This window comes from Bufo bufo, chromosome 3 (genome assembly GCF_905171765.1).
Source record: "Bufo bufo chromosome 3, aBufBuf1.1, whole genome shotgun sequence".
In the NCBI taxonomy this organism is placed as follows: Eukaryota; Metazoa; Chordata; class Amphibia; order Anura; family Bufonidae; genus Bufo; species Bufo bufo.
Genome location: NC_053391.1, coordinates 277,343,988 through 277,356,679, shown reverse-complemented (window position 1 = coordinate 277,356,679; position 12,692 = coordinate 277,343,988). Strand labels below are relative to the sequence as shown.

The 12,692-nt window shown below is 43.1% G+C and overlaps 1 protein-coding gene across 1 annotated transcript in view; it reads right to left on the bottom strand.

Annotated features, from left to right (window-relative positions):
• ANKS1A (ankyrin repeat and sterile alpha motif domain containing 1A) overlaps positions 1–12,692 on the bottom strand; it is a 913,309-nt gene that overhangs the window by 636,600 nt on the left and 264,017 nt on the right. The window contains 5 exon segments of the mRNA XM_040424152.1: positions 9,460–9,566; positions 9,655–9,721; positions 11,678–12,042; positions 12,347–12,467; positions 12,593–12,636. Of these exon segments, the coding sequence (XP_040280086.1) occupies positions 9,460–9,566; positions 9,655–9,721; positions 11,678–12,042; positions 12,347–12,467; positions 12,593–12,636 (704 nt within the window).

Below are 12,692 nucleotides of genomic sequence, written 5' to 3'. Positions count from 1 at the left end.
TAATGGGCAGATTGAACCTTATCAAGATGATTCTCCTACCCAAAGCATTATATCTATTAGGACATGTATGCACCCCAGTTCCGAGGAGTTTCTTCATAAGGCTACACTCTGCTATAGCGAGATTTGTGTGGGGAAAGGAGAGAAGGAAGCTGGCCTTTGACAACTTGCAGAGGGGCTGGCAGCAGGGGGGAGCGGCCATGCCAGATTTTTTTCTTTATTTCTTGGCAGGACAGCTTAGATTTTTGACCACTTGGGTTTCGCAGACTCCCTTGCCAAATTCTGAATTTTACCTGAAATGTCTTTTGGGTCTGTCAACCTTGTGGCTGGTTCTGGAAAACCTACAAACAATAGAAGGCCGAATACTACCCATACACAGGTTAGCTCATCAGGTTTGGGGAGCTGCTAAGCTTCAGCAATACCAAGACCTTCCTGAAGATATAATATTATGGAACAATCCTATGTTTCCATACTTGCAGCCCTGTGAAGGGAGAACTATCTGGGAAAATTATGGCGTGCTCGCATTGAGGGACCTGTATGAGAGGGGTGTTCTATACTCATTCTCTCAGTTACAGGAGAAGTTTGGAGTTCTGCGGCCTCACTTCTACAGATTATTGCAGTTGCGACATGCTCTTCAGTCTCAATTCCATGGGATAACAAGAAGTATTTCCAAATACCCATTAATAGGCATACTCAAGACACAGGGTCCAGGGGGAATGATCTCGAATCTTTACACACACCTTCTTGATCTCAAAGTACGATCCAAACCTTTGTTGGTGGAAGCTAGGTGGAAGGAGAAAGTGACACAGATCACTGATGAGGAATGGGCTGAAGCTTTGAGTGCACCATCAACTGTGTCGCCTTCCCTCAACAACAGGCTTATTCAATTATTCACTCTTCACAGGAGTTACCTGACACCCACCAGGTTACACAAGATGGGCAGATTAGACCACACGAGATGCCACAGATGCGCTCAAAACAATGCAGATTTTTGGCATCTTAACTGGGACTGTCGATACGTACAACCCTTTTGGAAAAAGGTAGTGGATACTTTATCCACTTTAGTCACAGAGGTGATCCCATGTTGTCCTAAAATTTGCCTTCTGGGGGTAGTGGATAGTGATACCCGTTCCCTGCATGTTTGCATCTTTTTAAGAAAGACCCTATTCCTAGCCAGAAAAGCTATAGCTTTACGTTGGATGGCGGATAGACCGCCTACCATAGGTCAGTGGAAAGCACTGGTAAATCAGATATTGACCTATGAAAAAATAATGTATGGCAATAGAAAATTTGAAAAGATTTGGGATTCTTGGTGTTCTTCATCAGCTACTGCAATGCCATCCCATATGCTCTCGGTGCAAAACGCATAATACTACCTACCTCAGTACTTCATTGTTTGTGTGGGGGAGAGGGGGTGGGAGGGGACTGTACTTCATTTAGAGATACCACTTGTTGTGCTCCTTCTTTATTATATGTCGCTTTCAAATGTCCTAATTGAGGAAATGTACCTCATTTAGATTGTACCAGGAGACTCCACTGTGGAGTATGTATATTCACGTGTATGTAATATGATACTGTCACATATGTAATTGTACCAATTTTCATTTGTTATTCTCAATAAAACGAGTTTAAAAAAGACTGAGTTCTACCTTTTAACTGTGGACACTGGTGTAGGCTATGCATTGGACATATCTTGTTCTATACCATTGTACTTTTCCTCCACAGATACCTGCACGGGACTCCAGCGAAATTGGCTAACGATCTTATGTGCCTTACCTAGTCCGTCTGATTGTAATCTCTCCCCTTGTTATCAATGAGTGGTCCCCCTATTACCTTTTTGCACATCTATTGAACATAGGATATCACAATATCATATAGATATCCGACATCCACAATGAATGTATTGAGAATATAGGATATCATAATATCATATAGATATCCGGCATCTATAATGTATTGACCTCCTGATGATCCCACAGAGTAGGGGAAACGCGTTGTGGTATTAATGACGTTTATATGTACAAATAACGATGCACTGTGTAGCTAGTTGGCTGTAATAACCAGCAGTGCGAGGGCTGTATACACAGTTCATTAATAGGCCCTATATCATTAGGGTAGCTATATGTAGTATTGTAGTTTTTTGTTTTTTCTGTATCTGCCCACTTTCAAGCACCATCCCTTTTACCTCCCCACCCTCTTAGGACCATCGTGTCAGGGCTGTGTGAGGTTTAGATTAGCCCAGGTTCGAGGACAGGGAGTCCCCACCATTATGTGTCATCGCTGGGCTGAGTGGACCCTCAGTTAGTATTGTCCTTTTTGTATTTATTTCACTTTTTAAGGAATATAATTAAAGTATATAATTTTTAATGGGTTATATAAGTTGCTGGAAGTAGTTTTGCATATACTAAACCCTTAGAGACCTTTTCGTACTGAACTGCTGGACTAGGAATCATTCACATCAGGCAATGCTTCTTGTGAAAAGCAAACCCAGAACTGGTGTGTTTTTTTTATAGGGCAGGGCAGCTGTAACCAACACCTCCAATCTCATCTCATTGATTGGACTCCAGTTGGCTGACACCTCACTCCAATTAGCTCTTGGAGAGGTCATTAGTCTAGGGATTTACATACTTTTTCCACCTGCACTGTGAATGTTTACATGGTGTGTTCAATAAAAACATGGTAACATTTAATTCTTTGTGTGTTATTAGTTTAAGCAGACTGTGATTGTCTATTGTTGTGACTTGGATGAAGGTCAGATGACATTTTATGACCAATTTGTGCAGAAATCCATATCATTCCAAAGGGTTCACATACTTTTTCTTGCAACTGTATACCTCCAATACACCATCAGTTAAAATAAAAAATCTGTTAAACAACAAAGACTCAAATTTCCATTTCACCTCTCTTGACTGTTCAGAGAGAGGACTTTTCCCCTCCCCCACGACAGCACCACTGAGAGATGGCTCTGCCTCCATGGACAGGAAACCTGTAGCATAAAAAGGTGGAGCCACTCTCCCACCTCAGTGGGTTTACAGAGTAAGAGAGGGACTCCCCTTTTGGTTAATACAATATATATAAAAAAATAAATTTCATCTCACCACGTGAAATTTAACACCAACCACCACCTTAGGGAGGGAATTAGACGGGTGCTGTCGTGGGGTCAGGAAAATCCGATTACCGGTAAGTGTAATCATCATTTTTCCCCTCCCCCACGACAGCACCACTGAGAGAGATTACATAGGAATCAAGGGTGGGTAACAACTTCTAACACCTTTGTACCGAAAAGGAGGTCAGAGATAGAGTCAAGCTGAAGTCTATAGTGCCTATAGAAGGTAGATGGAGAAGCCCAGGTGGCAGCTCTGCAGATCTGGTCAATTGACATGCTGTAGCATAAAAAGGTGGAGCCACTCTCCCACCTCAGTGAGGTTTCCTGTCCCTGGAGCAGGAGACTTGTAGTTTTCTTTCCTTAGGGGCCCATGGCTTGGAAATCCTAGGAAAGCCTAGAGAGTCATGGGTCTTACCAGCCTGAGACCGGGTGCCAGGTCTTTTTTCTTTAAGGTTGCGGGTTGGTCCGGGCCAACTCTTCATCCGGAGGCTGAGGACACCGGTCCCTCAGAGGAGTGAGACACTGTGGGTGCCGCAGAGCAGGAGAGCGGCAGATTGGGAACACGCCAGAGGGCAGTTGTTCCGGGCGCGCACGTGTGGGCTGCAGACTGTCGGCGCAGGAGCAGTGGAGCGTGCCGGAGCGGAAACCGGAAGTCGCAGGAATGACGTCACGAGGTGAGACGTGCGTTCCACAGTCAAGTTCCGGTCAGGTGGCCGGAAATAAAAGTGTGAACAGGCTGTTCAGTGTTCTCAGAGTTGCAGACACCATTAAGGTCTGCTGTGGATAGTGTTTCTAACTCTGGGCTATCAGTTTATTCCCCTATTTCAGGGAAGCACTTGTTAAACAACCGGATCGACGACTGGTGAGAACCACAGATGGTTTCTGGCACAGCAGCTCCCAGGGAACATGTGGAACTCTCTAAGGAGAGGTGCTGTTCCCTGCTTCATATTGACTCTTAACCTCTATGCCTCTAGGTATATAATGGAGGAGGACAAGAGGTCGGAGGAAGTGGAGTCAGAAAAGCAGACGCCGGTATAAAGAGCTTCTGAGGGGGTAAGATACAATGATTTTTGAGGATACTGATTAGTGTTCTTCGTATCTACTATTTGTTCCTTAGATGGCACCTAAAAAAGTCGTACCAAAAAGGAAAAATAAGGAGTGTGCATTATGTAGATGCCCCTTGTCTTCGTCATATTCTAAAAAATTATGCCAGGAATGTATCGAAAGGACACTGGCAGAGGAATCCCCGAATTTCATGAAGGATATTAGAGCATTGATTAAGTCGGAGGTTAAGGAATCCCTTAAAACGTTTAAAAAACCTAAAAAAATCTGTGGAAAAGACAGATTCAGATGTGGAGTCTGTAGACGCTAGTGAGGAGGATAAGGATGAGAGATCTGAGGATTCGTCCTTTTCAGAAGAGGAGAATGAGAAAAAATTCCTGTTTCCAGTAACAGATACGGAAAAACTACTTAAAACTATTAGGGCTACTCTAGAGCTGGAGGACGTCAGAGAGGACAGATCTATGGCGGACACAGTATTTGAGGGTTTACGGGAAAAAAAAAGAAGATGTTTTCCTTTACATAAAAGTATATCTGCTCTAATAGAAAAAGAATGGAAGAAGCCAGACAGAAAGGCTTTTGTAAGCAAAAATTTTAAGAGAAAATACCCTTTTGAGGAGGAAGCCACTACATCGTAGGATAAGGTGCCTAGATTGGACGTTGCCATATCCAAAGTTTCCAGAAGATCCTCCTTACCATTTGAGGACATGGGGTTTTTAAAGGACCCACTAGATAAGAAAATAGACTCCTGTCTCAAAAATACATGGGAGGCGTCTACGGCTTCCTTCAGACCCAACATAGCTGCAACAGATACAGCCAGGTCTTTGGCCATTTGGCTTGAAAGGCTAGAGGGGCAGTTAAGAGAGAAGTGCCCTAGGGATCAGATTCTGACTTCATTGCCGTCCCTGCAAAAAGCAGCGGATTTTTGATACGACGCTTCTGTTGAGGCGGTTCGGTTGTCGGCCAGGTCTGCTTCCATTTCAAACTCGGCCCGTAGAGCCTTATGGCTGAAGAACTGGAGGGGAGGAGACATGGCTTCTAAACAACACTTGTGCAGTATTCCCTGTCAGGGACAGTTCCTGTTTGGCACAGAACTTGATGCCCTCCTAGAAAAGGCAGCCGACAGAAAGAAGAGAATGCCACAGGTGTCCTCCTTCTCACAGTTTAGACCCTACAGACGTCCCTTTCGTAATGCATTCAGATTTCAGGGAAAGAGGCAGTCGGGGGACAGAGATCAGTTTCCCAGGTCTAGAGGATCAGGAGGTAAGGGTTTCATGTTCAGGAGTTCCTCCTCCCAGAAGGACAAGTTGTCCAAGAAATGACGCCAGGCTGCAGGTAGGAGGGAGACTAAGATTCTTTCTTTCTGCCTGGAAGGAAATCGGAGGAAGTTGGGTGAGAGAGATTGTCAGAGGGCTTGAAACTGCAGTTCAAAGGACATTGTCCACAAAGGTTTGTGGTTACAAGAAAATCCGAAAAATTGTCAAAGGAAGTGGATCAGCTGATAGGCAAAAGAGTGTTAATACCAGTGCCAAAAGCCGAGTGGGGGAAAGGCTTCTACTCGACTCTGTTCTTGGTGAAAAAAAACGGACGGCTCCTTTCGGACGATTATAAATTTAAGACAATTAAACAGATCTCTAGTCACAAAGAAATTCAAAATGGAGTCCGTAAAGTCTGCAATTCATTTAGTTTTTCAGGGATGTTTTATGGCGGTATTAGATTTGAAAGATGCGTATCTGCATATCCCGATGCATCCTTCCTTCCAAAAATTCCTAAGGGTTGCAGTAGTCGAGAACAAAAGAATCAGACACCTGCAGTTTCAGGCGATGCCTTTTGGGCTGTCGAGTGCACCAAGAACCTTTACCAAAGTGATGGCAGAAGTGGCCTCTTTTATCCGCAAGGAAGATATTCTGTTCCTGCCCTATCTAGACGACTTCTTGATAATAGCGAAGTCAAGGGAGAAGTGTCAAAATTCTGTTCAGAGAGTGATTCAGATTCTGGAACATCTAGGATGGATAATCAATGTAAAGAAATCCAGGTTAGAAACCAGCACAAGCCAGACATTTTTGGGGTTGCAACTGGACTCCTTGCAACAGAGGACTTTTCTTCCATTAGAAAAAATAGAGAAAGTTCGGAACGAAGCCCGGAGAGCTCAGGAGATTCCGAGTATGTCTGTCCGGAAGGCCATGTCACTGCTAGGTCTAATGACAGCTTGTATTCCAGCAGTACAATGGGCACAGTTCCATTCAAGACAGCTGCAGGAGGAGATTTTGGAGCTAACAAGACAAAAAAGGATTACCTTGGACTCCCAGATGAATCTCTGCAGGAGGACTCTTATCTTCCTCAACTGGTGGTTGGAGGTAAAGAATTTGGACCAGGGTATTCCGTGGAATTACCCAGATCCTGTAGTTATTACGACGGATGCCAGCCCATGGGGGTGGGGGGCACATTTCCAGGGTCAGTTAAGGCAGGGAAGTTGGTCTTCGTTGCAGAGACAATTCTCCTCCAACAGGAAAGAATTAAGAGCAGTGTTATTAGCCTTAAGAGCAGCTCTTCCAGAGATACAACACCAGCATGTCAGGATTATGTCAGACAACAGAACGGTAGTAGCATACCTGAATCGTCAGGGAGGTACCAGATTCCAATCTTTAATGAGGGAAACAGAATTAATATTCTTGGAAATAAGGGTCCAATTAACACATATATCGGCTCTGCATATAAGAGGGAAAGAGAATATCCAGGCCGACTTTTTAAGTCGCCATCGCTTGAGACAGGGAGAGGGGTCTCTAGACCCCTTAGCATTTGCGAAGATTGTGGAGTTAGGGAGAAACCCGGAGATAGATCTTTTCGCCACCAGGGAGAACAGGCAGGTGGAGAAATTTTGCTCTCTCAGCCCTTACGAATCCCCGTTTGGGGTGGATGCTTTCCTCCTAGAATGGAAGTTTCATCTAGCATATGCCTTTCCTCCGCTTCAGCTCCTTCCCAGGGTTCTCAGGAAAATAAGAGAGGAGAAATCAGACATGATAGTTATCGCCCCCTTTTGGCCAAAGAGGGCATGGTTCTCTCTTCTCAGGTCCATGTCAGTGGTAGAACCGTGGGTTCTTCCCGAGATCCTGAATCTCCTGAAGCAGGGCCCAGTAATGCACCCAGAGGTAGAGTTCTTACATCTTACGGCATGGAGATTGAAAGGGCGCACTTAATCAAGGAGGGATTTTCTGAGGCTCTGGTTTATACCATACTTAAAAGCAGGAAAAAAGTGACTAACACTATATATGCTAGAATATGGAAAAGATTTTTATCCTTTGCAGGTCTTGACAGCAATGTTTGGCCAGAAAAAAATTCTACTAGAGAGGTGTTAGAATTTTTACAGCGCGGGTTGTCTTTAGGTTTAGCAAAAAGCACTCTGAAGGTTCAGGTTTCGGCCCTCTCAGGATTAAGTGGTAGGAGTCTGGCCATGGATCCCTGGATAGTCAGGTTTTTCAAGGCAGTGGATAGGGTTGCTCCGGTTAAGGGACCTAGATTCCCCCCCTGGGACTTAAATTTAGTGTTGAAAGCTCTGACTAGTCATCCATTTGAACCTATCGATGATAGTTCTATAAAAATTCGCACTCTAAAGTTGGTGATTTTGATAGCTCTCACTTCTGCGCGGAGAATTAGCGAGATTCAGGCCCTGTTTAGGGTAGTATTAAGGCCAGATCCCAAATTTATTCCTAAAGTTCATTCTAAGACCAACAGATTACAGGAGATAGTTCTCCCAGTTTTTTTTCCAGACCCAAAGAATGAGGATGAAGAAAAATGGCATCTCCTAGACGTAAGGAGGTGTCTGATCCAGTACCTAGAAAAAAACCAAGGACTGGAGAAAATCCTCATCTTTATTGGTCTTTTACGCTGGGGTTAGGAAAGGTAATGCTGCCTCTAAGAGTACCATCGCTAGGTGGATTCGAGAGCTAATCTCTTTAGCTTACTCTTGTTCTGGGGTTTCTCCTCCGCTATCCTTAAAAGCTCACTCTACTAGGGCGGTGTCTACCTCCTGGGCAGAAAGGTCCAGCATGTCAATTGACCAGATCTGCAGAGCTGCCACCTGGGCTTCTCCATCTACCTTCTATAGGCACTATAGACTTCAGCTTGACTCTATCTCTGACCTCCTTTTCGGTACAAAGGTGTTAGAAGTTGTTACCCACCCTTGATTCCTATGTAATCTCTCTCAGTGGTGCTGTCGTGGGGGAGGGGAAAAATGATGATTACACTTACCGGTAATCGGATTTTCCTGACCCCACGACAGCACCCGTCTAATTCCCTCCCTAAGGTGGTGGTTGGTGTTAAATTTCACGTGGTGAGATGAAATTTATTTTTTTATATATATTGTATTAACCAAAAGGGGAGTCCCTCTCTTACTCTGTAAACCCACTGAGGTGGGAGAGTGGCTCCACCTTTTTATGCTACAGGTTTCCTGTCCATGGAGGCGGAGCCATCTCTCAGTGGTGCTGTCATGGGGTCAGGAAAATCTGATTACCGGTAAGTGTAATCATCATTTTCTCTGCCCTGGCCACTGTAGGGACAGATAACACTGAGTTGTGGTGGTGGGAGGGAGCAATTTAACCTCTCTCTGTTCCTCCCGCTACAGAGGTCAGGAGTCAATTTGTTCCATATCTATGCTGTAATGGTGGTGGAATGGAAAATAGGATTTGGAAAAAGTTCTCCTCTAATGACACCCCCCCTTCCCCCAAACAAAAATAAAGTACTTTTGAGAAATTATGCCAACATAATATAGAAACATACCTACAAAAATTTGCCGCTACTATAAAGTACAATATGTAAAGAAAGAACTGTCAATCGCTTGGATATGTAAAAGTGTTCCCAAAATTACCACATAATGGGGTTTTAGCCTTAAAGGGGTTACGCGGCCACTACTCCTATTCATTTCTATGGGGCCAACGGAAATAGCCGAGCCAGCGCTCGGCTATTTTCGGCGGCTCCATATAAATGGAGGGCGGCTGCGCATGCGCAGTGCGTCCTCCATCCATAGAAATGAATGGAGGGCGGCTGCGCATGCGCAGTGCGCCCTCCTCAACTTTTCTTGCTCAGTTCTCCTTGTAGGTGCGAGTCCCAGAGGTGGGACCCACACCTATGAGACAATGGGGGCATATCCTAGCGATATGCCCCCATTGTCTAAGATGGGATAACCCCTTTAAAGGCCAAAATAAGCATTGTCCTTTCCACTGCTGGTAGTGGAAGTAACCCTTAAACTTTCTCTTTCAGAATTGTCAAATGAACAATACTAATTCAAAAGATTAACTCACCAAAAAACGGACATCATCGAAACCATTCAACACAAATTTACTCTCATACTGAGGAAGATCCAGAGACTGCAACCACTGGGCTACACTCTGACAAGGCATACGAGACCCTGTGGATGCAGTATGGGGAAAAAGATTACTATGGCAAAGACGGCAGAAAGGATTTTATGAAATATTATGCTTTTATTGTATTGTTACCTGCCATGACCTGTAGCTCCTGAGAGAATTCTATGCCCTTTCCAATTGAGTTCATTATCTTATCAATCTGTAAAAAAAGAAAGAAAGAAAGAAAAACTAGAACAAAGGCAAAGGATGTAAATAAGTACTTTCATGGGGATGGATTATAGTTTAAAATGTTGGCATTGCTACTAAGTTTTAGGGGATTTTCTGGGGTCCTTACTGTTTGTACAGCAAACATCTGTGCAAGCTTTTAGTTTTTTGTTCACCTGCCTCCTGGTTCCTTGCCCGATTAATCTTCTTTCCCTTCTGAAGAGGAGCGGGACTGCAGGTTTGCTGAAAACTACACGAACTGTCACGCCCAATTTCTTTCACATCTACAATGCATGCATTGTTATAGTATCTATTGAAATGAATTGACTGAGCACTGTGCATGCATCAAAGCTACTGTAGTGCAAGTGCAGCAGCTCCGAAACTATCCCTCTTCTATGTATATCACATCTTTGCTGATGTGCCAAATGTGGTAGGATGGAGGTAAAAAATCCTCTCACTGCATGGACAAACAGGGTTGGCTCTCAGTTACAAAGCTAGCTGCAAAAAAGTAAGGCATCCAGTGTTCAGGAATAAAATCCAATACTTTTATTTAGGACACAGAAAAAGTAGTCAACTTGGATTTAAAAATTTCTAGGTGCCCTAAATAAAGTTATTCCTGAGTGCTAGCTGCCATCCATATTTTCAGCTCACTTACAACAAGCTCATCCCAATGTGGCATATTACACATCTGGAAAACGTGACCAATGCCATGATGGCATAGTCAAGGCAAAAGAACTGCAGCAGTTCTACCAACGCTACGGCTGCAGTAAGCAAGCATCTGAGGGAATTCCTATGAGATAACTTGAAAAGTTATTTCAATTAGTAAAAAAAAAAATTTAATTAACAAAGATTCTGAAGACTTCTGAATATGATGCAATATTACAGTAGAAAACTAGCAAAATGCTTTTGAAAACCAAAAAACAGCTCAGTATATCTTATTTACTTTCTCAACTCCACTTGCCATTTAAGTCAGCCATACACATTGGCTACTTTCCAACTGAACATTCTTTGACTAAGCAGAGCAAACATAATGGGGGATAAACCAATGCTAGAATTCTTTGGTAGTGGCTTCTCTCCCACTGGAACAAAGGATCAGATATACAGAAATCCAACATGTCCGCCCCCTCAACATACACACCTAAGCTTATCATCAGATTCAGCTCAATCTTGTCCTGAGTGTATGGCTGGCTTTGCTCATGTGGCAACAATTGGCTCAGAGAAAAGGTTATACTGCAACCTATCACCATTTTGCTTTCATTTTCCATGGCAGATTAGCTGCTACCGGTACTAAGGACAATTTTGTCTGGGCAAGTTGCATACAGTAGATGTATAATGTAGAATGTGAACTCTCAGTTTGTGTAATTTTTCACAAATAAAAGTTCTAAACACAGTGTAACAGAAAACATTTTTTATACATTAAAGTAGCATTAATATTTATGTTAAAGAAAATTTTCCAAAACATTAAAAGCAAGCAGGGGTCATTATGTATATGTTTACACCCATATGCCCAGGCATCAGCGGAGAAGAAAGATGGTTTCCCAAGTGTATTTTCACATAAAGTTACAGTCTCCACCACCAAAACACAAGTAGAACAATGCAACAAAAGAAATTTCACAAACAAGAAGACGCCCTTAAGTACCAGCAGACCCAAGCTCACTGTCCTTACGTAATGCTTGGGTAGAGATTCTGTGACCAATTGGTGGTTCTGCTGGAAAAGCAGCATTGTTAGAGTGATCTAAACAAACCCCCTACCCATTTAAAATGAAAGTGTTCATTTCAGACCAAAGCATAGACCATAAAAATCCAAAAGGGCCTTATTTTAAGAGCTAAGTGAAAGCAATATTATTTTCTTTCCAAATCACAATTTGAAATAGAGTAAAATACCCCTATTTTGCTAAATTAAACATCCTTCCCCTTTACTGTCCACTCACACTTCATTTAAGTGACTGACCTCATCCCACTCAGATGTGAAGGAAGGAGACTTCTCTAGTCTTTTCTTGCTGCTCCCAGCAGCACAATTGCTGAAAGACTCGCTGCGGTTCCAGTCTTCTCCATCACCAGCAGCTGGGGGGGAACACGTTAACAGGTCTGAATCAGATTTGGACAAACTGCGACGAAGAGGCAACTCCATATGCGAGGCAGCACCGTTGTTTCCACTGTCTGTGCAAGGAGGTTCACAAGGAACTGGAGGATCTCGAACTTCACAAACTGGAGAAGAACCATGTAGAAGTCCAGAGAAGTGCTGAAGCATGTGGGAATCAGAACTATCACCTGAGGCTAAACTCCAACCCCCTGAACTGTTCCTCCGTTGCCCACCTAAAAGAGGTAAAAAAGAGAAAACTCTCTAAGAAACCCAAAAAATTATAGAAACCAAGTTTGGTACATAACACAGTTAATAACAGAAAAAATACAAACCAAGAAGAGAGCCACCCAACAGAAAGACTAGAAATGAACTACAACTAAAATACCAATCCTTCTAAGACACAGTCAGCCGCAGAAATACTGTCAACAGCTTAACAGTGACTACTATTGTTCAAGCCTGATCTCTATCATTTAGCAAATATGGAAAAAAATCTTAGAGAGGTAGGTTTTGAAGATATGTTTAATAGTGAGTTTTTACTGTTCAGCCTTTCATAGCCATGTGACTCTCCTTCAGAATGGCCACTGGACAAATCAGAAGAACCGCGACAGTTCGCAGGGCAACGTGGATTTTGTAACAGTGTTGTCAGTCGTGCTCGAACCTGGCGTTAATAATACAGTTAAGAGTATTAAAGTAATGGTGCATTGTTACTGCATATTAACAATGATTTTTTATAAGATACTATCAAGACATTTTAAAACTCAAGATTGGTATAAATAATCATACCTGAGGTTGAGCGTTACCACCACCTGCTTGCAAGTAGAGCAACCCTGTGCAAAACAATCCCATTCCAGTAAGTAACAGGTCTTTCTTATTTAAGGTTATA